The sequence below is a fragment of the Cervus canadensis genome, chromosome 30 (assembly GCF_019320065.1).
Source record: "Cervus canadensis isolate Bull #8, Minnesota chromosome 30, ASM1932006v1, whole genome shotgun sequence".
NCBI classification, from domain to species: domain Eukaryota; kingdom Metazoa; phylum Chordata; class Mammalia; order Artiodactyla; family Cervidae; genus Cervus; species Cervus canadensis.
This window is the reverse complement of record NC_057415.1, coordinates 8,425,312-8,452,292: the sequence shown is the minus strand read 5'-3', so window position 1 is coordinate 8,452,292 and position 26,981 is coordinate 8,425,312. Positions and strand designations below refer to the sequence as shown.

General features: G+C 40.3%; 2 protein-coding genes across 2 annotated transcripts in view; one reads left to right on the top strand and one right to left on the bottom strand.

The window, feature by feature from the left end:
• SMU1 (SMU1 DNA replication regulator and spliceosomal factor) overlaps positions 1 to 7,039 on the top strand; it is a 30,312-nt gene extending 23,273 nt beyond the window's left edge. Inside the window, exons 10-12 of the mRNA XM_043453143.1 lie at positions 771 to 938; positions 5,153 to 5,305; positions 6,534 to 7,039. Of these exons, the coding sequence (XP_043309078.1) occupies positions 771 to 938; positions 5,153 to 5,305; positions 6,534 to 6,632 (420 nt within the window). The 3' untranslated portion in view covers positions 6,633 to 7,039. The remainder of the gene's footprint in view (positions 1 to 770; positions 939 to 5,152; positions 5,306 to 6,533) is intronic.
• A 4,063-nt stretch (positions 7,040 to 11,102) lies between these two features.
• DNAJA1 (DnaJ heat shock protein family (Hsp40) member A1) lies at positions 11,103 to 21,534 on the bottom strand. Its single transcript, XM_043453144.1, has 9 exons — positions 21,382 to 21,534; positions 20,178 to 20,319; positions 19,873 to 20,050; positions 17,483 to 17,587; positions 16,604 to 16,831; positions 14,560 to 14,674; positions 13,432 to 13,547; positions 13,035 to 13,135; positions 11,103 to 12,337 (listed from the first exon to the last, which is right to left on the bottom strand). Exons 2-9 carry the CDS (start codon positions 20,307 to 20,309, stop codon positions 12,119 to 12,121), a joined length of 1,194 nt encoding a protein of 397 aa, XP_043309079.1. The 5' UTR covers positions 20,310 to 20,319; positions 21,382 to 21,534; the 3' UTR covers positions 11,103 to 12,118.
• Between the last annotated feature and the right edge of the window lie 5,447 nt (positions 21,535 to 26,981).

Sequence of the window (26,981 nt, the reverse complement as noted above, 5' to 3'; positions counted from 1 at the left end):
TTGAAGGCACGGAAGAAACACAGCGTAGTCATGCCTTTGAGGTTTTTACATCATCACTGCTCACGATGTGCGTGGTGTCCAGACACAGGCTACAGTTGATTCATCCCTTCTCTAAGCATGTCTCAGACTTCAGTAACTATGATGTCTGATTTATCTGCGTCAGTTCATAATAGTGCAGAAGGACAAGGTGAAAAGTACTAGAGGGGAGAACTATTAGAAGAGGTGTCAGACTGGGAGAGGGCATCCAAGTGGCCAAGAGTAGCCTCCGCCTCATGGGTCCTTGCTTGTGACTGTTGACATTGTGACTTCTGTGGAGTGGTTCTCAGTACAAACTGAATCATTTGTGGAGCTTTTAAAAAATACACAAAGCTACATACATCCCACACTAGACCCACCAAATTTGAATCTCAGCATCCTGAGTATATAAATTTAAAAAACCTCTGGGACCGGGTAGCTTTCTGGTTGTTTATGACAGTAGCAGTGTTGACACATAGCTAATTTCAAAGTTAGGGAACTTGTTAGCCAAGAGAAATTTTGTACGAAAAGAGCATAAATTTTCTTTCTGATTTTTTTTTGTTTTTATCAGTTAATCAGCAAATAGGGGAGTTCTTTTGTATATGGCAATGCTAGGTATTTGGACTTTAAGCAGCTTTTTTTTTTTTAAATCCTTTTTTTTTTCTTTTAAAGTAACTTAATTCTCAACCCCCAGACTTTAGAAATTGCTGCATCTCCACCCCTGAATGTTTATGCCTTATATTTTGGTGTTGTAGATCTGGAACATGAAGACCACAGAATGTTCAAACACCTTTAAATCCTTGGGCAGCACTGCTGGGACAGACATCACTGTCAACAGTGTGATCCTGCTTCCTAAGAACCCAGAGCACTTTGTGGTTTGCAACAGATCCAACACAGTGGTCATCATGAACATGCAGGGACAGGTGAGTGCTCAGAATGTGCCTTTCCTCGGGCCCTGTGGGCAGGTCCCTAGTCAGAGAGACTTGGTCCTACACATTCAGTTTAGCATCAGGTATCAGTTCACGATTCAGAAAACCAGATACACTGTTTTTTAGACACTTATTTAAATTTTAAATTCTACTGTCTACAAAGCATCTTTCTGGCATCTCAAAAGTTAGCTCCTTTTCCTGGGATGTTTGTATACTATGGTCTTTCTTTTGCATCCTTTGGATAAATTAAATTCTCTCTTTTTTTTTTGGTTTGTTTTTTTGGCTGCTCTGGGTCTTCATTGCTGCATATGGGCTTTTTCTAGTTGTGGCAAGCAGGGGCTAGTCTCCAGTTGACGTGCATAGGATTCTCACTGTGGTGGCTTCTTGTTGTGGAGCGCAGGCTCGAGCAGCTGAGCTTTAGTTGTTGCCGCTCACAGGCTATGGAGCAAGGTTTCAGTAGTTGTGGCACACAGGCTTAGTTGCCCTTCGGCATGTGGGATCTTCCCAGACCAGGGTTTGAACCCGTGTCCCCTGCAGGTGGCAGGGGATTCTTAACCACTGGATCACCAGGGAAGTCCCCTGGTCTGTCTTTAAATCTTCTTCAGAACCTCACTGAAGATTTTAAGGTATAATAATTCCTCTGTGAGGGAAGGAGACACAGTGTGTGGGTTAAGAGTTTGGGATATCTGTTAGCTACCATATGATCTAAGGTGGAACTCCAGTAGAAGAGCAACAGTGTCTTCATGATGTGTGTTTGTAATCAGCACACCTGCTGGTTCCCAAAGAACCACACTTTGTAGCACCAGGGACATGAGGAGTATCAAAGTTGAGGTCTCAAGCCCTTGGATGTGTTGTGATGCTACTGAAATGTTGACCTGGGTACTTGGGGATCTTGCTGAGCATGGAGAAGACCCAGGGGCTGGTGTATGGAACTGTCTTTCCATTGCTTGAGTCCCTATAAAAGATAAATTGGTGGTGACAAACCCATGGTTGAGATGGCTGGTCCTCAGTACTGCTGGGACACTGCATAATAGCCATAGCTGCCCACTTCCTAGTTTTCTGCTTGACTTTTTTTTTTTCGTGTAACAGAGTTTTATTCAAGTATAAAAAGGACAGAGAATGCTTCTGACACAGACATCAGAAGGGGGATGGCGAGTGTAGTCTTATCAAGACCTTATATACTTTTACCAGACCCACTCCCGCATCATAAATCTTAAATTAACAAGAATAGAACTAACAATAGAGAGGTCTTACCAGACCCACTCCCCACAACATACATCTTAACATTACAAGATTAGTCAGCAGGTTCTTGTTAAGAAGGAGATACATTGTTCTAATATAATCATTAGTATAGAGTTTTAGGAAAAACATAACCTTTGAGCCATTAGCTCTGGGCTTAAAGAAAAAATGTTTTATGTGACTAAGATGAAGGAATGTGGGGGGGGGCGGAGTTTGTCCTTTTCTCCTCCTTGAAAGTCCTGGACCCCTTCCCTCCTTGAGGACCCTGGATTCCTTATCAATCTACCTAAGAATTAGTCTTGTCATTCACCCCTTTTTCTTTTAGGAGAATTATGTTGCCAAGGGAAAAAGGGGGCATTTTCATTCCATAACTACTTCCTGTTGGGATGGGGGCATTGTCCCTAAATTGTTGAGGCAACATATTCTCCTAATCCGCATATTGAGGGTTTCTAATCCAGGGACCCCAAGTTGAAGGAGGTTGTAGAAGTTGTATCGGCACAAACAACCATTTGTAACCTAAAAGCTTCTAGACGGCTAGAAACAAATCCCATTATACAGTCACAGATGTAAGGCAAAATAGTCATTAAACCAAGTTAAAACGTAATCAGAATTAAAAGTCACATTATGTCCATACTTAAGGTACAGTGAGTTATACCAGTCCATTTTAGGATTGTTAGACGTTTTCAGATTAAGAAGGGTCACATATGATTTTTTTTGGTTAATAGCTGAAGAAAGTCCTTTCCTTGAATGAGAGAAACCCACCACGTGAAGCCTTCCAGTGATGATGAAGACCTAGCATTTTGCAGACCTAGCAATTAGACCAATTTTGGAGACTAGATCAGGGGTCACCCGCCAGAGTTCTCCTAATGTCTGTTGAAAGATTGAAAGCTGAGTCACATAGTAAATTCTAAGGCTTCAGGATCTATGACAATATTGGTGCACAAAAATGGTCTGCCATAGAGACAGTCACTTCCTAGGGGCATTTCAAGCCCTCATTAAAGCTATGGGTAAAATTTTAAACCAATTATCTTGTGTTTCCTGAGTTAGCTTATGCAGATGCCTCTTAATAATGTCATTAGCCTTTTCTTCCTTTACAAAGGAAGTAGCCCACTGAACTTTCCATCTGGGATTCCTGACTTAGAAACCTCATGCTCGCCAGCAGCACTTCCATCCATATAGCGTTTGGAGGCACAGCTATGACAGGGACTTGCTTTTAGGACTCTGGCCCCATATGGAAGCAGCCAAGAGAGATGCTGCTGAAGCTAGAGTTCCACCTCATTCCCGAATGTGCTCCTAGCAAGTCTGGGTTCTCATGACTATTCCAAGCTTGGGGTCTAAGTAAAAGTACACAGTAACAACATGGATCACAAGTCCCTTGAAAGTCTATGATCCAGCTGATTAGGTTAGTGATTCTAATTCCCCAGGCAGTCATGGAATGGTCAAAGAGACCAGGAAAAGGTGACTGAGAAAGGGGAGTTTGGTCCACATGCTTCACTCATTTCTGGCCGCTCCTCTCGCAGGGACACTGGGTGCCTTTTGGCATTGGCAAGTCGGTATAAACCCCTGACAAAGCTCCCCATTTTGGAGCAGCCTTCAGTCATTACGAGGCACCCTGAAACCGCAAAGCAGGGCTCTGCTTAGTATGCTTGCTTTGTACTTCTTTCTGAACGTCTCAGGCTCTCAGTCAGTCACACACACAGGCACGCCGTAGTTAGTAAAGGAAAAGGACACTGAAAGAACAGGCAGGCTAGAGCTCTGCGTTCCTTACCTTGTTTTGAAGATCCCAGATGAGCCCCCAAGATGATAGCTTACGGTGAATGATTCGAATTCATGATCTCCAAAGAAGACTTAGCTTCGGGACCAGCAACCAGGCTTGATCACTCAAGAGCTTTTGTGTAGCAGAGTTTTATTAAAGTATAAAAAGGAGAGAGAAGGCTTCTGACATAGACATCAGAAGAGGGATGGAGGGTGCCCTCTGCTTGACTTAATTAAAAAGTTAAATTAAAAAAAAAAAAGTTAAATTTTTTTGGATTAATAAAGAAGTTACAAAAACAGGGCAGAGAGTTCCTATACACCCTTCCCCTGCATCCCTCAATGATAACATCTTACATAGCCGTTGTAGCATGATCAAAACCAGGAAATTGACATCAAAACCAGGTACAAGACTATTAACTCAAATACAAGCCTTATTTAGATTGTCTTTACATCCATTCATCTTGAGGTGGACATGAACAGCTCTGTGAAATTTCATCTCGTTTTATGTAACCATCACAGTAAAGGTATAGAACTGTTTCATCACCCTCAAAGAAACTCCCTTGTGCTGTACTTTTATAGTTAAATCCCTCTCACAACCCTAGCCCTGGCAGCCACTGAGCTGTTTAAATCCCTCTCACAACCCTAGCCCGGCAGCCACTGAGCTGTTTGACACTACTCTAATTTTTCATTTTGAGTATAGTAGATAAGAGTCACACAACATGTAACCTTTAAACCTTTTGATATTGGTTTCTCTCCACTTGATTTATGATGATTTAAGTGGTATGTAAAATAGATCAAGCAAGGTCTTCAAGAGATAGAGTTCCATTATGAATGGGGAGGACATCTCATTCTGTTAGAAACCAGAAACTAAGGGGCATGGGTCACAGAGCATTGAGAACCAGTAGCATGTGGATTTAGGCAATTGTGTATGGTAAAGAATTTGCTTCAGGATAAAATGGCTCAATAGATTAGAGAGTAGGATTGGTGACCTGGGATATGGAAAGTGTAAATTTCTGTCTGCCACTGACTTACAATAGCTTATCTTTTGTGTATTTCCCACTCAAGAGGATTTAGCACATGTGAACGGAATTGGTAATGTAATTATAAATGACAGTAAACCAGAGTACAAAATAACATAAAAGTTGTCTGTTTCCCCTGCTGCAGCGAACTACTGCTAATCCAGATGTTTTTACTTGGGGCTGTGTTGTACTTAGATTGTCAGAAGCTTCAGCTCCGGTAAGAGAGAAGGTGGTGACTTTGTGTGCTGTGCCCTCTCCCCCCGTGGCGAATGGATCTACTGTGTAGGGGAGGACTTTGTGCTCTACTGCTTCAGCACCGTCACTGGCAAGCTGGAGAGAACTCTGACAGTAAGTATTACTGACTTAAGGCCATCTACAGAAATCGTTAATGCTTGTATCTTTCTGAACTCGGAAGTAAACCTTTTTCAGACTGCTGTTCTTGTGAATCTTGATGTAAAAATATGTAAAAATGTCATTAAGTAAAATAAACAGCCCATAAGTAATTGTATGGAATTACCTCCTGTATCTGGAAAAGTCATCCTTCAGTGAGCCCTCAGCTTCTAGTGGGTAGGATGAGTGTACATAGAGGAGGAGGAAAAGGAATGTGCTTGTCTAGCCAGCTATAGTTAAACCTCCTCAGGGTGGTTGGAGAGTGACAGATACAGCAAGTTCTCTGCATGTGCTTTCAAAGGCTAGTTACTTGTCAAAATAATTAATGATTTTTTAAGCAGCATTGAGTTAGTAACAAGGAATAATTAACGCAGTTGCTGTCACACTCTACAAATTTCAGTGGCCTAACAATGAAAATTGCATCATCCTCCTCCATCTTTTAGCTGTGCCATTTGGGAAATGTGGCCTTTAAATCTTAGGAGAAAAGATAATTGAAGGGGTTACACTGGATGTTTTAAAGACTCACATCTGGAAGTGGTTTATATTATTCTGTCCATCATTCTTTTTTGATTAGAATTAGTGCTGCCAACAGCCCAAATGCAAAGGAGGAGTGGACAGGGAAAATGCAGTCGACTACAGTTGGGAAGAAGAAATGGTCTGGTGAATGTATAAAAAAAATCGTAAACATTAAGAGAACATTAAGAACGTAAACACTGAGAAGTCATCTCATGTCAAACTGTTGTTGAGTGAACTTTTGGTACACCAGCCTTGTGAAGCCTCCTCCAGTAGAGTGCAAAGATGTGAACAAAACAGAATGAGGTGGCCAGTATCCTCTAGCTGAGGAAAATAGTGAATTCACTCGGTTGAAGGAATTGTTCAGTCTCAGCCACTGTCTTGGCCTAATATTTGCAAAACGGATGATGACTGGGACCAGCTGTAGTACCAAGAGTGGTTTGGCATAAAGTGTGATACACACATTATGAAGAACAGTACAGAAAATGTCATCAGCCATCTGATAGCCTCCTTTTGAGTTTTTGGTTTGTGTGTTTAACTCTGAGGCTCCCTTAGGTTTGATTCCTTTGGTGAGAAGTAGAAGCTTCACTCTTACCCACCGTTCAGCTCTGGAAGCTTCTTCAGTGATTTGTTAGCGACCTCTGTACCCTGATTCTGTGCTTCCCTCTTCCAGGTTCACGAGAAGGATGTGATTGGTATTGCACATCACCCTCATCAGAACCTGATTGCTACTTACAGTGAAGATGGACTGCTAAAGCTTTGGAAACCCTAATTCAGCTTCTCTTTTTAAACTAGTTTGAGAGCATGTACTTAAAACGACATACTCATGTGTTGCTTTTTTTTTTTTTAAGGCCAGCTTTTCTAAGCAAATCGTCTGAATTAGGCACAAGAATAATTTTGTGAATTCATGTTTAAGTAGCAGTTACCTTTTTTTATATATTTTCAAGGTATTCACTCTAACTGGGGCAGTCACTTAATGCTGTCAATCTTTTATGCAGAGAGTGAAATACCGGTATTCTTAGGGAAAAACTGTACTCACTTTGATTATTTGAAATGCTTTGATTGAAATGGGCTTCTGGAAGTAAAACTTGTAAATAAGGAACTATGCTAAATTCACTAGCTGTTTACTGTCCCACCTTTTTTTTTTAAAGATGTTAATAAACTTTACACCTTTCTGGAGGCTTTGTTTTTAAATATAAATAAATGCCCATCTAGTTAACGTATTTACTTAGATAAAGTACCCTATTATCCCTGAAATCAGTTTCCCATAGGATCTCATTTCACTGCCCTCCCCAGGGCATTCATTTTTTCTTAAGTGCAGGATCCACTATGAGAATTCAGTTGTCATATTGCCTTTGTTTGCAGAGGAGGGTTTTTGCATTGAAAGTGTGCTGCTGTTAATGAAAAAAAAAATTTTAGAAAAGAGATTTACAAAACAAAAACTCAGCAATATTTTGCATGTGGGTCTTTTCTGTTTAGCCGATATATGTGGAATGCCTATGTTGATGTGTGAAGATACTGTGCTGGGTACCATTTTCAAGAAAGTGAGCTTTTTTATGGAGGCCTTTTATGCCCCTTAATTTCCCCAATTAGTAGGTACAGGTGAGTGAGGAGAATTTTGCAGTCTTAAAAACCTTTGTCACTTGAAATACAGCCTTATCTGTATCAAAGATGAGCAATGCCTAGCATGTAAAAATGTTGGCTGAATAATTCTTTGGCTGAAAAGATGGCTGAAATCCATCTTTCCCAGTTACACTCCCCAAATTTGGTCTTTTTACCACAAAACCTGAACTTTCCCCCAGAATGTCATTTGGTGTCATTTTGCGAGTTGAACCATAGCCATGAGTCTACATGACTGTAGCCTGCCATTCCTCTCAGTGAAGAGCAGCTTTCACTTAAGTAAAAGAATTTTAAGGTGGAGAGAAAAGAGCTCATGCAACCATTCCTTACAAAAACCAAGAAACCAGTTTGATTTAGCCCTCATGAACTGGCAGTTGAGAGGCATTCTTTGTGCCAGGGCTCATGGAGAGCAAGAATCTAGTCAGCACCGGTACACTTACTTTTTCTAGGAATTTTTAGCAAACATCTCTTCTGCTTTTGCATCTAATGCTCAGGATGGTTAAAAAGACCAATTTCTGTCACAGGATAGGGGAAAAGCAGCAAGTTAACAGGATTAGTGGTTGATAAGGGGAAATCCGGAGTTGTTTTGATGATTGGGGAAGCATTATCCAGATCTAATGGCTTAGGAAAAGTTTTCTGGAGTTGACTGTGCAAAGGACCATCAAGAGCTCAAGGTGAAGGGCTTTGGTGATCCTAGGGGGAGCCTTTCCAGGCCCTGCAGTGTGCCACAGGTGCAAGGCACGTGCTGCACAGATGGTATGGTCCAGGGAGGCCAGGCAGAGGAGAGGACTAGACAACAGGCCACTAAGTATATTTTCTTAAGGAAGTTAATGCACAAAACTGGGGAGGGAAAATGTGCCTTTCCCAAGTCTTTTTTCTTCCAGTCCCTTCCTGGTCATCTCCTCCAGTAAAGGCGGCAGGGGGAGCCCTGGGGAGAGGCAGAGGTGGTGGAGGACTTGGGTTGGGCATGGCTGAGCAGTGTGGGAGGGAACAAGGGCTCCTGGGCCCTTGCTTGCACCCCCCCAACCCAGCACCCCCAACCTGGGTTCCTAGAGAGCTACTACAGCCCATGTATTTGACACTCCTCTCTAGCACTGGGAACTCAAAATGCACATATGCTTGCTCAGTTGTGCCCAACTCTTAGGGACCCCATGAACTGGGTCCCTCAAGGCTCCTGTCATGGGATTTTCCAGTCAAGAATACTGGCTCATGTTACCATCTCTTGTTCCTGGGGATCTTCCTGTCCCAGGGATTGAACCTGCATCTCTTGGGTGTCCTGCATTGGCTGGTTATCACTGCACTACCTGGGAAGCCAGAAATTCAAAATATATGGCATTCAAGTTAACCCCTGCCCCCCAAAAGGTTAACTCCATGAGCTGTTCCATCTCCCACTCAATTGTTGCAGTAATGACTCTGGAAAACATTTAATGACCTAGTATTTCACAGCAGTTGTTTTTTTGAGTCTTAGGTATAATTCAGTGTTCTGTTAACTATTTTTCAGCTTGTATTTCTACCACTATTTCCTGAGTCCTTCCTATGTGAGCAGTGTTGTTTCTCAGAACTGCTTTATGAGCGCCAGCCTATTCTGAGTCCCATGATACAAGTGAAGAAACAGGTTGCCAAAGGTTTTATACTTACTCCTAGAGCTCACACACGTTTTCTTCCATCTTAAGGTTTGGATAGAGGCAAAGAATCCATGGGTGTTTCTCCACATTTGGTTAAGACTTATCTGAACACAGGCGGTGAGAGGAGTGAAAAGAGCATCCAAATACAGCAGTGGGGTTCAGCAAGCATGTGCAAACTTGAGAACCAGTAAGTAGACCAGGGGTCCTTTTCAACATCTTTAAGGCAGGTGTTTCAATACTTGTTCTGTTGGTCTTTGAAGATGGCTGAGATAATCAAGTGAAGTGATACTGTTGGAAAAGCAACATTATTGCTGTACTTTGCTCAAGCATGTTTTACTCGCTGTGCCTTTAGAACCTATGCTTCCTTTCCCCACATTATTTCACAACAGGAAACTACCAGTATGTCTAAGATAGGAAGCTCCCTCAGTTTGGAACAGACTTGCTATAGCAAGGGCTGCCATTCTTTGCCTCTTCCACACAGCAATTCTAACAATGGTATTACTGTTCTAGTAATTTAATGTAACTATATCCCCATGGTGGTGGTGTATGGCCTTGGCTGTATATAACCATCCTGGCTGCTTAGGGTACACACAGCTCAACTATACCAAAATATGTTTTAAAGCTTCCAAGGTAACTTGTGGCCAAGGTTGAGAGCCAGTATTATACACATGAAGAACTCTAATGCTAACTTCACAAGATTTGTCACCACGTTCCATCTACTAAGACCCTCATGGGACATAAAATTAGCTTTTTATTCCCTGCAAGTATGAATGGACGGGGGAGCATCATTAAGGAGGCATTAGGGCTGGGGTCAGGGAGCTACACTTCTGTGAATGCACTATTTCTTTGATGACCTTGGCTAGAGTTAAAAAAGAACTTTTGGTGTTTGTTCTTACAGACTACAAACCTGTCAAGTTTCTGCCTCTCCAGGTTATTACTATTTTGTTCTAGTGATGTCTAAAAATTTTTTTACTGTGGTCAAACAAAAGTAAAAGCTTACTCAACCGTTTTGAGTATGTATAATTCAGTAGCACTAACCTTATTAACTGTTGTGCAACCATTATTGTTTTCAAACTAAGTCTCCATTCCTCCCAGCCCTCGGTAATCTGTGCGCGATGAATCTGCCTAGGTAGTTCATATAAATGCAAGGCCTTTCTGTCACAAAGACATACATAACACATTTTGTTCATTCACCTGTTAAAACACCAGCATCAGGGTCTTTTCCAGTGAGTCGGTTCTTTGTATCAGGTGGCCCAAGTATTGGAGCTTCAGCATCAGTCCCTCTAATAGAATGTTCAGGACTGATGCTGAAGCACCAACAAGGTACACGGTTCTCATATTTCTTCATATTCTCACTTGTTTCCATTTTGGATTACTAGGTACAAAGTGGTATATTTCACCGAATTTTCATTTTACTTCCCTCATGACTAATAAATATTAAAGCCCCATATAACAATTTTTGTAGTTTTTAAAATGTATTATAAGACAGGTTTATCGTGGAGTTTTTTAGACCAATACTTTGTTTTCCTTTCTGAACACTTGCCTTCCCACAGATTAAAGAGGGATAACACAAGAATGATAGAATGGGGAGAGGCTATCAATTAAGACTGTCAGTATGAGAGGAAATCTGAATGTGTGGGAAATAAGCACTTCACACCGAGTTTCAGTCTGCTCTAACTCAAGTGCTGTAAGGGGAAGTTAGGTTGTGGCGTACACGTCCACGTTAGAACTGTTTAAGGCTCCTGATTACAAGAGATACAGAATCAGAGTAGAACAAGCAAAAACTCGCATTCCACTTCAGTGTTGGCAGAAATTTTTAAGCCCCCCCAATCCCATTTGTTGCTCGTTACTCATCCCTCCACTTTCACTCCCCACCCTTGTTTAGTAGTATTTTTTTGGTGTTATTAACTTTAGTTAAATGAAACTAGTTAATCTTAACTAGTGAAAAGCCAATGCTTTAACCTGGGAAAAAAAAGCCTGTGGTGACACACTGGACATGCTTTGTAATCAGTATATTAAAGAGACAGTCATACATTTCAAGAGTTGCTTAAATTCTGATACCAGATTTAAGCTTGTGAACATGACTTTAAACATACAATTAAAGCTATTCGTCATAATGTGCTATACTACCAACATTAAATTACAGTTACTCTGGAGCATAAGTTAAATGGTTTAAAGTAAGCCTGTAACATACCTACAAGAACACCTTCCTAGCTCATACATGCAAATTACTTCTCCATGTAAAGGTCTCATCACTCTAACCTCTAAGTTGCCCTGCTCCAGAAGTCACTACTCTAAGGCTTACTGTGGTCCAAAGGGGTGGGGTGGGGGGAGGAGTGGCAAAAAAAGTAACCAGGACCAATAGCTATATATATTAATAAAAGATGGCACAGCAGAAGAAGGCAATGCAATTCTACAAGTGCAAGCCCTCAAGAAGCAGCATGTTATGATAAACCCCTTCTTTACAAAGGTATCATTTCTATCACTGATACCACAGGCTAAATTAAATTATACAGCATGCCATCTTCAAATAACAATTGAGGCAACAGAATAAATGCAGAAGCATCACAATGAATCCCACTTACTACAACTATACAGACCAACACTTCTCTACATTAACTTCTTTGTCTGACTGCCAGTTAAACACAGTTTTAATTTCATAGCTTAACAATTAAGGGTCATACACTGAAGTCAATACATATAACCTGGCATTTCAGTCTAAGCTATTCCATGTACATAGCTGAAATCAATTACAAAGTATGGCCTAACAAATGCTAGGGGTAATTTTTTAAAGTCGTTTTTACAAGTATTAAACTTATCTTGCACACTGAAGTCATCATACATACAGGAAAGCCAGAGCTTTTATATTCGAGTTTATTCTTCATTTAACTTTTAAACACTACTATAGTTGAATATTAAAACAAAAGCAAGTAGTGAGCATATTATGATTATAGTCCTTCACTCAATCACTACTGCAATAAAACCCCAGCAGTGAGTGTTATTCATGGGCCTACTAAGAGGTCTGACACTGAACACCACCCCGGGGATGATGTTCATCATCCTCATATGCTTCTCCATTGTAATGGCGCCGTCTTTCCTGATTTGGATCAAAGTCCACTAATTCTACCTGGTCCATTTCATCAGTCTCTTCTACTTCCTTCCTCTCAGGCAGAAGTTTTTCCAGCAAAGAGAGTTTATCAGGAGAGAGAAAGCCATTCTCAGGAAAGTTTACCTATAAAATGAAAATTTAAATGATTTATTTCATTCCTCCTTAGACAAATTATCATTGACCCATTTTCCCCACAAAACACACTTGTAACCACACAATTATTTGGTAAATTGGCCAATCCGAGGTTAGTTAGAACAAATGGTCAAATCATCTAGTATTCTGAACCTGAGTTCAAAGTAAAGTCTTAAAAAAAACCCTACTAAATAGTAACTGCACTGTAATGATCACTTCTATTCATCAAATACATTTTAACAGAACCCAGCCTAAAACACATTCTAACCCTTCTTAATGGATATTTAAAGAAAACTATTCTTAAAACCAGAAAGCAATTTTTAAAATGTTAAATTTGTGGGTCTGAGGTGACTCAATTTAAGGTTAAGGGAAATGGCTGGACTGCTTGAAGAACCAGAGCATTACAGTATTTTGTCAGAAATTCACACTAGCTAACATGCTTCTGTTGTACTTTAAAGATACTAGTAGTAGCCTTTCATTAGTAAAATACCCACTTGCCATGCATCCCCTTCCCTGCCCCAGTGATGCAGATAAACCAACTTGATACAAAGAATGTTCAACATGACAGGAAAAATATTAGATCTAGACAAGAGAAAATATAAATCTGGCACTTCCGGCAATTCAGAAACTTACAAATTTTAATAAGCTAATCATTCTCAAACATTTCTGAAGTACTTTCTAAGCTTACCTTAAATTCAATGATTAGGCGACCCTTTTCATATGGCCTACGATAAATTGGCATGCCTTCATTTAGCACACACTTGATATCTCCATGCTTGACGATCTGACCTAGAAACAGTAAAGCCAAACTCCTTGAATACAATCATATTTTTATGAGACAGGGGAAGTAAAGAACAGAGGAACATCCTAGCTCACTGACAGGAATACATCTATGTGAAACAATCCTGGTTTCTATAATTTCATTTATAGATTTTCTAGGGGCTCACAAGAGAGTCAAGAATGCACAATTTCAGCTCAGCTCAAGGATGGTTATGTTCTGAGCAATACTGAAACGCCACTTTCCTCTATGCCTGTACTAGCAATGAACACCAGAATAAAAAGAAACACTTATCTAGTTACCATACCTGGATGAGAAGTGATGACTATGGTTCGGTTGTCAAGAGTAGATATTGGCTTCTGGAAGCCACACAACGCCTCAACCAGCTGTATGTCCATACACATGAAAAGATCTTCTCCTCGTCTGTACAATGGAAACATGGCATTTGCTTAGGGCTTTCAAACCACCAATGATTCCAAGTACCAAAATAGGCAATTCTGCTCTTAGAAACAAGTGGTATATTTCAAAAGATGCCCTTTCTTCCTCATTTTTAAAATGACCTGAGAACAGGGAACAGCAAATACATGGAACCTGCCAGCCGAGTTTCCTGGACAAGCTTCAGAATCCCTCCACACATTCTAGGCAGTGGAACACATCTCTGACTGGGTCCTGGATAAGTCAGGGTCTATGAAAAGGGGACATGGCCAATTTCAAGGGAACAGTAAGATCTCTTTATTGATGTACATGAATTAATATAGTGCCTGGCACATTGTGAACTCAACCTTTTATAACATTTCCTCCTCCTCGTGCTTGCTTTCTTTTCCAGTTCGTATTAGTAACATCTTTTCATCACACAGACCACTCTCCAGAAACACTGAGGATTCATCTCAAATGACAGCATCAAAATTCTGAGCTTGACAGCATTTCCCATTACTGTTGAGACACCATTAATTCAAAACCTGTTTTTTTAAGATGTCACTCCCAACAGTTACTGTAGTCCTATTCCAGTCAAATGTTGCAACCAAGCTTATCACGAACTCAGGAAATAAAGAAACTGGTGAAAGCTTTAAGGCACATATTTCAAAATTAGTTTTGAAAAAAATGTATTAAAATTGGGAACTAAATTTTGTCCTAGGATGCAGTCCCTAATCCACCTCCTTATACAACACATCATCTAATTGAAGCATATCCTTCAAAAACCAGATCAGGCAACAATTTATATAAATTTAGACACAAAATCAGAATCTGATTCTTTGAAACATTAATGATTTAACAATCACTTATAAAAGACATACATAGCCTCATTCTTCTGCTATACTTTTCTAGGTTACTTCAAAAAAGTGTTCTAAAACTGAGAAGCTCATTCAAGTTAGAGGGGGGGGGAAAAAATCCCTAAAAGGCAAGATGTCAGTTTGAGTATTTTATAAATTTTTACCGAGTAAAAACAGCATGGTCCTTCTGATCTAAAACAATGATAATATCTCCTGGCTCCAGTCCTGGTTCTTGGTCTCCTTCACCATGGAATGTTATCTTCTGGCCATCTTTCATGCCTAAAAACAAAAGGCTAATTTTACACTCTTAACATCTAACTAAGGTCAGTGTTTCTACTAAGAAACACAAATGCATGTTTGTGTCTAAGTCTCTGTAGATGCTCAAATTGTAAAGAATTTACCAAAAATGCACACATGCTCAGATCAATCCAATTTCTTACTAAAGAAAGTGATCATAATGGAGAACACAAATTCCAGAGGCAAACAAATCAAGCCTCAAATCTCAGAGCTGCTATTTATTACTAGGCATTACTAGGATTACCCTGGGGAAGCAAGTTGCATAACGTTCCTAAGCATCAGCTTTCCCACAGAGACCTACCTCTCCATCACAGCTCTTGTGAAGAAAAAGGTCTATGCAGGCACCAATCAGTGACTGGCAAACGTAACCATAAATGCTTTACTATTTTATTACTTTAAAAAACACTTAGTCAAATTATTTCTACTAAATGTAACAAGCGTTAAGTCAGACTTTCTTCCCTTTATTGTATTAGAATATGAAACTGAAAAATTTTTAAAATCCACACTATTTTCACTGAATGATTTTTAATCTTTTAAAAAAGAATAATTTTTTTAATCCTTTTTAGAAATTTCAGACCATGTGGTTAATGACTATAATAGAGTCAAGAATAGAAAAGTTTCCCAATAAGCAAACATTTCTTAAAGGTCAACATCTTTACTGAGATTTCTTCCCTCTGGCTCAGTTAAGTTCAGTAAGAGCGAGCTAACACCTTTACAAAAACTGCAGTAATAGCTCTGGATTTCCTGAACCAAAGATCACTGAGGTCACCCAACAAGAGCAACTTTGTTTTAGTTTCTATCCTGTTAAGTATTAAATGTATACAAAACAGCCAACAGTAGAACAAATCCCTATATAACATCAATCTAGATCCATAATTACCAGTTCATGACTATTTCATGTATTACACACTTTTCCACCCACATTTCCTACATATATTTCAAGTAAAATCCAGACATACCAATTAACCCTAATACTTTAATATGTACCTCTATAAAGAGATGGGACTTACACTAAAATATTAGTATTATACACTGACAAAAATAAACATGTCATTCATGGCTAAGTAACTGTCTTGCTACACTAGTGAAGCAATTAAACTCAGATCTAAGTTCTACCGGTTGTTCCAACAAGGTGCAGGGGCTTTCCTGGCAGTTCAGTGGTTAAGACACTCCTCTTTCACTGCAGGGGGTGCAAAGGAGGAACTCAGATCCCACATATAGTGTGGCATGAGGTGGTGGCTGGGGGTGTTTAGGCAAGTGTAGCATTCATAAATGGTTTCACTTAGTACTAAATTCCCTCCTGAGGGCATTTCATTGGTATCAAGGAGGGAATTTTACCAGACAGGGAGACATTCAAAACCCTACCAAACATGGACCAGTTAAGGAGAAAAAAAATCAAGGAAGAGGAGTACTGAGTCACATGGGGGTCTATTATTGCAGGGGCCTAAATTAATGTATATATTAGATGTAATAATAGTTTCATTTAGAAATAGCCAAGTCTGAAGGATCCATCTATGTTGATTATTTCATACTAAATTCAACAAAATTTACTCTGGGGCTGTATATACGTTTCTAAATTTCTACAATGAATATGTACTGCTATAATACATTTTAAAGGATTTTTAAATAAACTGACAAAATTAAGCAATAGGCAAAATAAAGTAAATCCTAAGAATATTTAAAGAAAATTTTAGGTTATCCAAGAGGCAGGAACAGGTATGTTTACCTAATCTGTAGAAATCATTACAAATACTCATAGTCTAAGTTCTTACAAATCAGTAAATCAAAAACACACCTATTCTTTACCCCAACAGTTCGTAACAAACTATCCCCAATTATGATAGTTTTAAGCAATTACAAACTGTAGAATTAATATAATTAATCAAAATAGAGAAGTGGCTCAGAACTCACCTTTGTCAATATGAACTTCTAGAATTTTCTTTTCTCGAACTATCTTCCTTCCATTGCAGCTTTTACATCTATCTTTAGGGCTGATCCGCTCCCCATGGCCCTGGCACTCCATGCAGACAGACTGAATTTGCTGAACCATTCCAGGTCCTATCTGATGAATTCTTATTTGCATTCCAGTACCTCGGCAATTGGGACAGCATTCTACCGCTCCTTTCTTACCACCTCGGCCTGAACAGTTTAAAAAGCATGTTTGAATTTAGTGTTGAACATAGTGATTAATGTTTTCAAGATCTGATGGAATGCTGCTTTAAAAAAACAATTCAGGCTTTTTGATAAAATATTGCCACATCAGCTTCAGTTATCATTATAAACATCTTGATTGCTATTTTTCCTCAATGAACTATTTCAGTATTTTGGATTTTAAACATATGCTCCCAAAACACAATTCTTAAGAGTACTTCAACTGTGAAATGAGAACATTTTAGTTTCCTTTCATTATAAAACATTGCATTTTCAACAACTTGTTTAAATAAAAAAAAAAAAAAAAAAACCCCAAAGATCCACATCACAGTCAGTAATTTCACAGTTGACTACCCCAAAAGAGAACATTGCTAAGTATTAAGATTATGAAGCCACTGGAGTGCCTCAAGTTCTAGAGGGGATAGGAAGTACTCATCTCTGAACAATGTTGAGTAGAAAGACACCAAATTACATCAATTCCACCTGCATTCAAAACACACACATTAAAGTGCTGATAATTTGCTGTTATTTCTGAAAGAGGTTCAGGTGGTTTTCATATTTGCACAGCGCAGTATCTGCCAGTTTTATAGATCCAGAAAGGTTTCAGTTCCATTTTTAACAACGAATGTTAAGACATACCTTCACATTTGTCACAAATCACATTCTTTTGCAGAGCTAGTTTTCTTGTTGCACCATTATATAAATCTTCTAAAGTTACTGTAAGTTGATGCACAACGTTTTTACCTAGAAAAAAACATTCCTCATTTAAAATACTGCTTGCAAATAGCCCTTGCAGCAACGAAGACCCAGTACAGCCAAAAATAAGTAAAATTTTAGAAAGCTGCATCCTGTGTTCAATGCACTGTAAAAACGGGAAAGGAAAATCAAAGATGAGCCTTACAGGGTTCACATATAATCTAACTGTGGTGTAACTTCAAATAAGGAAAACCAGGTGAGATTAAGTAACATATATATGGATATAGTTGTGGCCCTCCTACATTTATGGCAACCAAAACCATCAACTGCAAAAATCACTTGAAAAAACGTTATTTGAATAGACACATTTCACAATAGTTTAACCCAAACTGTTTTTCTGTCCTAGTATATTCCTTGACTCATGTATTATATTGAGCGACATGACCAACTACATCATCCAAAAACTCTTCAGCACACTAAGGTTGCAAAAACTAATCAAGTTTGGCCAGGGAAGCTGATATATTTATTCAGTCTCCAAAGAATATCAATTCCTACTTCTTCCTGAAGTAGGAACTGCACATTTACTGCTGAGCTGACTGTTTAAAGGCTAGGTTTCTCATTCTTTACCACAGTGCTTTCCAACAGAACTTTCTGCAGTAAGAGAGAAGCTTTATACCCTGTGCTAGCCAATACATAGCCAGTGTCACATATTGTTATTGAGCTTGTAAATATGGCTATTACAACCTAAGTAGCTGAATTTTTATTTTTCTTTGAAGAAATCTAAATTTTATACTGCCAGAAGCTACAAAGGAGTGGCATAGCTCATCTAGAAATGGGAAGTGAAAGGTGGAGATTATGTAAGAACAGAGGCTAAAGAAATGCAGTGACCTGTCAATAGTTAATAAGTTCCTAGCTAGTGATTCTTTCGCAATGACTTTATCCACCAGAAAATATATCTTTTGCTTAAGTTAAACAAGCTCTTGAACTATCTCCACAATATGTATAATGAACATTTTTAGTTTCCAATCAAAAGTGAAGTACCATTAACTATAACCTTCTGCTCCTGAACCCACCTTTTGGTTCTGTATCACAAATTCCACATAATTGGTTCTGCCATGCTAAAAGCTACCCTTCTTACTTCAGAGCTTTATAGACTTTAGAGTACAGGGAAGGAACAAAACTTCTGAAATTTAAGCAAATCTTTTTCAATATCATACTACAGAGTACATGTTTTCTGTAGTATGATATTGAAAAAGATTTGCACGTTTTCTGTAGTATGATATTGAAAAAGATTTGCTTGAATTTCGCCAATCGACTTTGATTGGAAATTGTTTAAATTTCTTAAAAAAAATAGTAAAACATACCCATTCCAAGAAAATCTGAATAAAAATATCCAGTCGTGAGACTTCTCTGGTAGTCCAGAGGCCAAGATTCCGTGCTCCCAATGCAGGGGGCCTCGGTTTGATCACTGATAAGCAAAACTAGATCCTACAAGCCACAACTAAAAAGATCCTGCATGCTGCAACTGACACCCTGTGCAGCATTAAAAACACACAAATTCCCAGTCTTTCTGAATCCAAAAACACTCAAAGAAATTTAATAGCCTGCCCATTTCTTCTATAATGGGTTCTACCCATTAGTTTGTATAAACCACAGTGGCAAGAGTAAGATGAACTCTGACCAGAATACTGTACTCCTATGAGCATATTTCTACAGTCCAGAAATCACATGTTAAAGGCACGTATTTTGATGTAATAAAACTTAAGAAAGCTTAAACAGACAGCAGGCCATTTGGAGGCAATGAACCTGTGTTCCAGTGAAGATTGATGCATGGCTATATAGGACCTTGAAAAAATTTACTTTTCACAGAATAAATCCACTGCACTTCCCACTGGCGTTGAAGATCAAATGAAATCTGTGAAAAAGGTTTTGAAAATTATGTTCCTAGACTTCATGAAGCCATATATACTCCCAACAACTTTAGATACACTTTTTAGTACTTAACTGGCTTAGCTATTTTTAGTTTCACCAAATCTCATTTAGAAAACTATTACCGGAAAAAAAAAACAACTATTACCCGGACTTCCCTGCTGGCCCAGTGGTGAAGACTCTGAGCTCCCAATGCAGGGGGCCCAGGTTCGATCCCACATGCTACAACTAAGACATGGTGCAGCCAAATAAATGAATTAAAAAAAAAAAAACTATTACCATAGGTTAGTGTACATTACACTAACAAGTAAACAAGCGTTTATTAAGTGAATTCTCAAGAATCTGCTTTAACTAAAAGGGCTAACTTTAGTTTGCTACATACATGTAGACTATGTTATTCTTACCTCTCCTCTCTCTCTGCATCCTGCCTCCTCCTCCGAAAAACATATCAAAGATGTCCATGGGGGAGCCAAAACCACCACCTGCTCCACCTTCTTTAATTGCCTGTTCTCCTCCTTTGTCATATAATTCCCTTTTCTTTGCATCAGAAAGCACTTCGTAAGCTTGAGAAATCTGTTTAAACTGTTTGAGAAAAAGGGGATAAATTTCACTCATAAAGGACAGCTACTATATTAAACATAATTTCACGTTGAATTGAAATACTATACACCTGACAAGGACTCAACTATGTTATGGGTGTACTACTTGCCTTCTCGCCTTCGTTTGGGTTCTTATCAGGGTGGTACTTCAAGGCCAGTTTCCTGTAAGCCTTTTTCAATTCTTCTTGGGTGGCATTGGGTTTGACCCCCAAAACATCATAGTAAGTGGTTTCTTTCACCATTTTCTACAGCCTAAAACAAGAAAGCTCTATTTTAACCGACTTTCAACTGATTTAATTAATAAAATCAAGAGTTCAGGGAAATCTGTTCTTTGACAAGTCTGATAAGACCACCACCTTCCTTAAGTTTCACAGAAAAAGTAACAATTCCTCTGGTAACTCACCCGTAAGTCCTAAGAGACTAACACCTAACAATTATCAGGGAATAATTCAAAAACCTCCTGTAGCGCTGGTTCCCACCTCGAAGGGTCCATACTAACGCGACTATCATCTGGATTCTTTCTGTTTTCCTTCCCAAGTAGCGACAGAAGGCAGTACAGAAAAGGGGTATTAACAAGTTCAGTCCTATTATTGTCTTTGGTAAACCTGATAAATCATACAGTTACAAGAAAAAACACTCGGGCACAAAGCGGGGGGGGGGGGTAGTGTTTTACAAAACTGATAAAGAACACCAGCTCCCCTCCCCCCTCAGTCTCTTTCTCAATCACAGGAGTAGCTCCTCAGTTTTGACCGAACCCCTCTCGCCCCCACAAGCCAACGTAGTTTACACGTTGTTAGGTTTTCCCTTGCATTCAGGTCCGACCGTTACGGTTTCCTTCCTTTCCCCTCCCAGGATGGAAGGGGTGGGAGAAACCCAGCACTCAACAAAGAGGAGGAGGAGAGATCAGAGAAACGAAAGCCGCAGCCTCCGCCCGGCTCCTCCCGCATCCCCTCGGCCCCTGGGTCCTTTCGCGCGTGCGCGCAAGATCGCCCCCACCCCACCCCCCACGCGACGACCCCCCACCCCCACACCGAGCGCCGGCTGAGGAAAAGCCGGAGGCGTCAGATCCTTGGAGACCTCAAGGAGAGGTGGAAAAAGCTTCAGGAAAGGTCTCGGGCCCACTCGCTGCGCGCCGGTAAGGGTTGCCGGGGCACCCCCACCAGCCCTCCAGAAGGGGACTCGAGGATACGGGAACCGACAACCCTCCCGCCCACGCGGAGCCAACCGCCTCCCGACCGCGGTTCTATCCAGCTTCCCGGCGCCGCCCGTGGCGCCAGACTTGGGACGAGGGGACGCGCTAGGGCTGAAACTCACCGGTGAGCGGGCCGATGCCGGTGTGGGGGAGCGGAAAGGAGCGCGTTGCTGTGCGCAGCTCGGGCAGCCGCCGCTCCTCCGCTTTTCACCCAGCGTTCTGGAAAGTTCCGGCCGGCTCGCCGCAGCGGTCGCCTTTTGTAGCCGAGCCCAGGCGCGTCACCCGCCGGAAGTCCCGCCCCTCCCTCCGCTGCCACCGCCCCGCGGTTACCTGGGCAACGGCGCGGGGGGGGGAGTTCGGGCGGGGAGGAGTTGTGCGCAAGGGCCTTGTGGGGATGGGCGCAAACCTGGGTTCGCAACGCTCGTGGAACTTTCTGGATCCCCTTCTTCCAGCTAGTGGGCCCGCGGGAGCCGGGATTGCCTGGGAGCGCTGCAATTCTGGGTCAGCTCCGTATTCCCAGACCAGTGGGGCCACCGCCGCTGGCTAGAACACGCAACACTTGGGAACAGGGCCCCGGGCAGGGGCCGTGTGCTGCAATGGAACCTCTCAGAACAAAGCCCTGCTGCTCCGCCTCCCCGCCGGCGCCTCTTTCGTCTCTTTCCTCGCCTCAAACCGGCTTAGTTTCTTAGCCTTGAGGTTCTGGGAAACCGCCGGCACGAAATGCTAAGCAGGACGGGCTTGGGACCCCGAGCAATCAGACGCTCAGTCCATGGCCTCGTAATTTGCGAAACTGCTAAACTGGAAGAGCTCTTTGTGCGAGTCTAGACCCCTATATACACTTTATTTTCATATATAGGGGTATATCTTCAACATACGTTGGGCTCAGGCAGCACTAAATGAGGAAACGTTTGCAATACTATGGTGCAAACCTTGGGCCTTGGAGTTTCTGGCCCGTCGTTCCTCCGGTTTGGTTAGCCCTGGACACAGTAACACAAAAGAATGACTAGCAAATAGCATTAATTGTTTGACGTAACGTGTTAAGTGCTACCAGTCTGTGAATATGAAACTATAGCCTGAAATGGGTCCTTTGGGCTTTTCTAGTCTTGAGCGCGGGACTCAGTGGAAATTGGGGTCTGTATGCTTCAGCAGCAAACACGGGATGACCTGGCACCGAGGAAGACGGAGATGCAAAGTTGAAAAAGCCCGCTTCACGTCGTTTGAGATGTTAGTAGGGAGACACACAAGTCGACGAACTGTAGGGGAACCCCAAGATAGAGGTCAGCATGGGAGAGGTCTGATGGGACAGAGGAAGCTGTGGGGAAGTCGCAGTTGAGTTGTGAAGAAAGGAGTGTTCCCAGCAAGGACGCAGTGCAAGGGAAGGCTGAGGTTAAGGTATGAAAGAATATGATATTTTTAGGGAATTGCAGACACTTGGATACAGACAGAGCTGACAGCTGGAGTGACGGGAGGTGAGGCTTCAGAGGAAGTTGACAAACACCCACTGGTGTATGTTCCTGAACTAAAGATTTTAAACTACCCTGGAGGCATTCCCCCATACTTAACACTTTATTATTATTATTTTTTTACTTAACACTTTAAATTGTAGCTTTCTGCATTTTCCGAAATGCACTTTTTCACGTGTCTGTGCTTGTGCTAAGGCTGACAAACACCTAACATTTCTACTCTTAGATGTTAGGTTTTTCTCTATCACCTTATGTGTAAAGGGTTTTGTTTCTTTAAGCATCCATTACTAAAAGTCTAGTATTGCCAGGAAGTGAGCTATAACTTGATAATATAAAAATCACTTAAGTCATTTATCCACCCCTCAAAGATAAATGCCAATAAAAGAAGAGCATTGAGGTGCTGAGTAGGGGGAATCTTGGCTTGTCCAGATGAGTATCCCAGGCAGAGACGCCAACAATTGTGAAAACATGAACAATTACTAGAGAACAGTAAACAATAAATATCGTTCATGTGTTATGTGGGCCTTGAAGTCCTCCAGTTCCTAATTTAGTGTAATCTGTGTGTTCGTGAATCCAACACTGGTTAACCACATGAAATACCATCAGATGGTATATATCAAATCACTTCAACCAAGTTTCTGTGATCAGTGTTGCCATGGCTAGTGTTTCTTAAATGTTACCATGTTTAGTGTTTCTTTTTGCCTGAGGAAACCAATTGAAATTCCCACAAGTTTTAGAAAGATGCCTGTGTGCTCAGTCTGTTCATCTCTACCTCTTTGTGACCCTCTGAACTGTAGCTGACCAGGCTCCTCTGTCCAAGGGATTCTCTAGGCCAGAATACTGGTGTGGGTTGCCATGCCTTACTTCAGGGGATCTTCCTGACTCAGGGTTGGAACCTGAGTCTCTTAAGTCTCCTGCATTGGCAGGTGGGTTCTTTACCACTAGCACCACCTGGGAAGCCCCTTTAGAAAGATGAAAATTTGATAAATACAAACTTGGAGATACCTTCTTGGGACTGAAACAGTAAGACTGAAATATGACACTGAAAATATTTTTAAAATCTGGTATGTGTAATTCCTTTTCTTTCTGGTTGCTGTGCTGTGCTTAGTCATGTCCAACTCTTTGGGATCCCATGGACTGTAGACCGGTAGGTTCCTCTGTCCATGGGGATTCTCCAGGCAAGAATTGGCATGGGTTGCCATGACCTCCTCCAGGGGATCTTTCCAATCCAGGGATGGAATCCAGGTCTCCTGCCTTGCAGGCAGATTGTTTACCATCTGAACCACCAGGGAAGTCCAAAAGTACTGTCGTGAGTAACTTATCCCTTCTCTAGGGGATCTTCCCAACTCAAGAATCGAACCAGGGTCTCCTGCATTGCAGGCAGATCCTATACAGCTGAGATACCAGAGAAAGCCCATAGAATATTATAAGTTAATTCTTTATTAAGAATAAAATAGAACTTTTTGGTTAAAAAAAGAAAACTATTTATTTGCTTGTATGTGTATAGATTATTTCAGAAAGATACCCCCAAACTAATAATATGGTTTCTTCTGGAGAGAGCTAGGTGCTGGAGAGAGGTGAATGGAGAGGAAGACATTTCACAATATACCTGTTTATACCTTCGGAGTATTAAACCCATTTGACTGTAGTACTTAATTAAAAAATTAAGCTTAGAAAAGTATAAAATTTCTTCCTCCCAATTCAAGCTTTGAACTAGTATCTTGTCACTCCAGAAGCAGTTAGGTGATTCTTAATTTGTGTTAAAAAAAATCATTACAAAGAATTTACTAGAAATAGGATCATACATGCTGCTTGCAATTTTCCCCTTTCATTTAATTTATTGTCATCTTATCGTGGCAGGACAAATAAGTCTAGCTTGTTATTTTTGACGAGTGTGTAATGTTTAGTACGCAGGCACTTTAACCATTCTGCTATTGATGAGCATGGTGACAGTTTACACTGTTCTGTGAACAGCGTTGCAGAGGAATTCTCACATACAGCTTTGGGCACTTCTGCAAGTATTTCTGTAAGACATCTGGAACTGAAATTGTTATGTGAATGTGAATGCAGATTTAAACTGAATAAATAACTTTCCACATCAGTTTGTGCCTGTCAGTAATGGCCAGTGTGGGGAGTTCTGTCTTTTTTTGTCTCACCTAAGTTTAAAGGTTAAAAAGTGATATCTATTGTTTTAATTTGAGTTTCTTGAATAGTGTGATTAACATCTTTCAAATGTTTACTGACTCTTCTGTCATGTGTCTATTCTTATCATTTGACTGTTTTTCTGTGGTGTCCCTCCACTGTTTTAATGATATATGATAGCACTTTTATGCTTAGGATAGTAGTGTTAATGTGTCATATGTGGCAGTTATTTCCTCTAGTGTTTTGTAGCTTTTGATTTACTACCTCTATATACTTTGACCACGTTAAGTTTTTAATTTTTTTGCCATGCCATGCAGCTTGCAGGATCATAGTTCCCCAACCAGGGATTGAACCTAGGCCCTATGCAGTGAAAGAGTGAAGTCCTAACCACTAGACTGCCAGGAAATTTCTTGAAGTTTTTAATTTTTATGTAGGTAAGTTTTAATTCTTTCTTTTTGCCTTCTCATTTCCTTTATTCTCTCTGCTTGTCCCCCTCATACTTCTTCATTTGCCATGTTTAAAAGCCTTCACCAATCCAACCTTGTAAATATGTTCTCCCAGGTTTTCTTCTGGTACTTTCCTGGTTTCATTTTTCATATTTAAATCTTTATTCCATCTGGAAATTCTTTTGATGTAAGTACTGAGGATTATTTGTAATTAGCTGAACTTTGTTATTCTCCAAATGGTGAACTGGTTTGCCTATTTTAATATTCCATTTCTCTTAATTCATGTGAAATGCCATTTTTACATGTACTAAATTTCCTTAAAATACATTTTAGTGTCTGGTAGGCCTCTTTCCCCTCATTGCTCCTTCTTTTTACAATTTTCCTGACATTTTCTAGTATTTTTCTTCTGTTACATGAGCTTAGGAGTATTTCTGGCAGATTCCCTTAACGTCCTAGTGTGATTTTGATTGTGATTACAGTGCGTTTATATACCAGTCAGCTTGGGAAGAATTAACTTGTTCATAGTGTTGAATCTTCCTCTCTGTAAACAAGTTATCTTGCTGTGTCTTCTGCATTGGTAGGTAGATTCTTTACCGCTGAGCCACCAGGGAAGCCCTTGTTCTAGTTTGATTTGCATTTATTAATAATTAGTGATGTTGAACATCTTTTCATGTGTCTACTGGGCATTTATATGTCGTCTTTGGAGAAACGTCTAGTAACGTCTTATGCCCATTTTTCAGCTGGGTTGTTTGTTTTGTTGTTGTTGAGTTGTTTGAGCTGTTTATTTATTTTGAGATTAACCCTTGTCAGTCACATCACTCACAAATATTTTTTCCCATTCTGTAGGTCTTTTTTTCCCCATGGTTTTCTGTGTAAAAGTTTGTAAGTTTGATTAGGTCCTATTTGTTTTTATTTCTATAGCTTTGGGAGACTGCCCTAAGAAAATATTTGTGTGATTTATGTCAGAGAATGTTATGCTCTCTTCTAGGAGTTTTATGGTATCACGTCTTATGTTTAAGTCTTTAAGTCATTTTAGAGTTTATTTTTGTGCGTGGTGTGAAAGTGTGTTGTAACTTCATTAATATGCACGCAGCTGTCCAACTTTCCCAGCACCACTTGCTTAAGAGAGTCTCTTTTTCCCCGTTTATATTTTTGCCTCCTTTGTTGAAGATTAATTGACCGTAGGTGTGTGGACTTATTTCTGGGCTCTTTATTCTGTTCCAGTGATCCATATGTCTGTTTTTGTAGCAATACCACAGTTTTGATTGCTGTGTACATTAAAAAACAAACAGGTTCTGATCATTTCTTCTTAAAGGTGCTTTTTGTTGCTATCACAAATGAGTTGTATGAGCTTTTGGTCTCCTTTCTTACCATTATAATGTATTTCAGTAGTGTGCTCTGTAATTCTCACAAGATCACAGGTATCCATGGAGATAGCTGGAAATAACTGGAGGCATGGTAGGAGCCAGTTTCATAAGGGCTTAAGAATTACGTTAGAATTTTTTCTTGAAAGCTCTTGAGAGATACTGGAAGAGTTTAGGGATAGGGTGATATAACCTCTAACAGCTGATTTTTCACGGGGAGTGCCTGTGAGGCACTGTGCTAAGCTCGCTGTAAATGTCATATTTTAGTCACAGCAACTTTGTTTTACAGATAATTTGATCATATTTA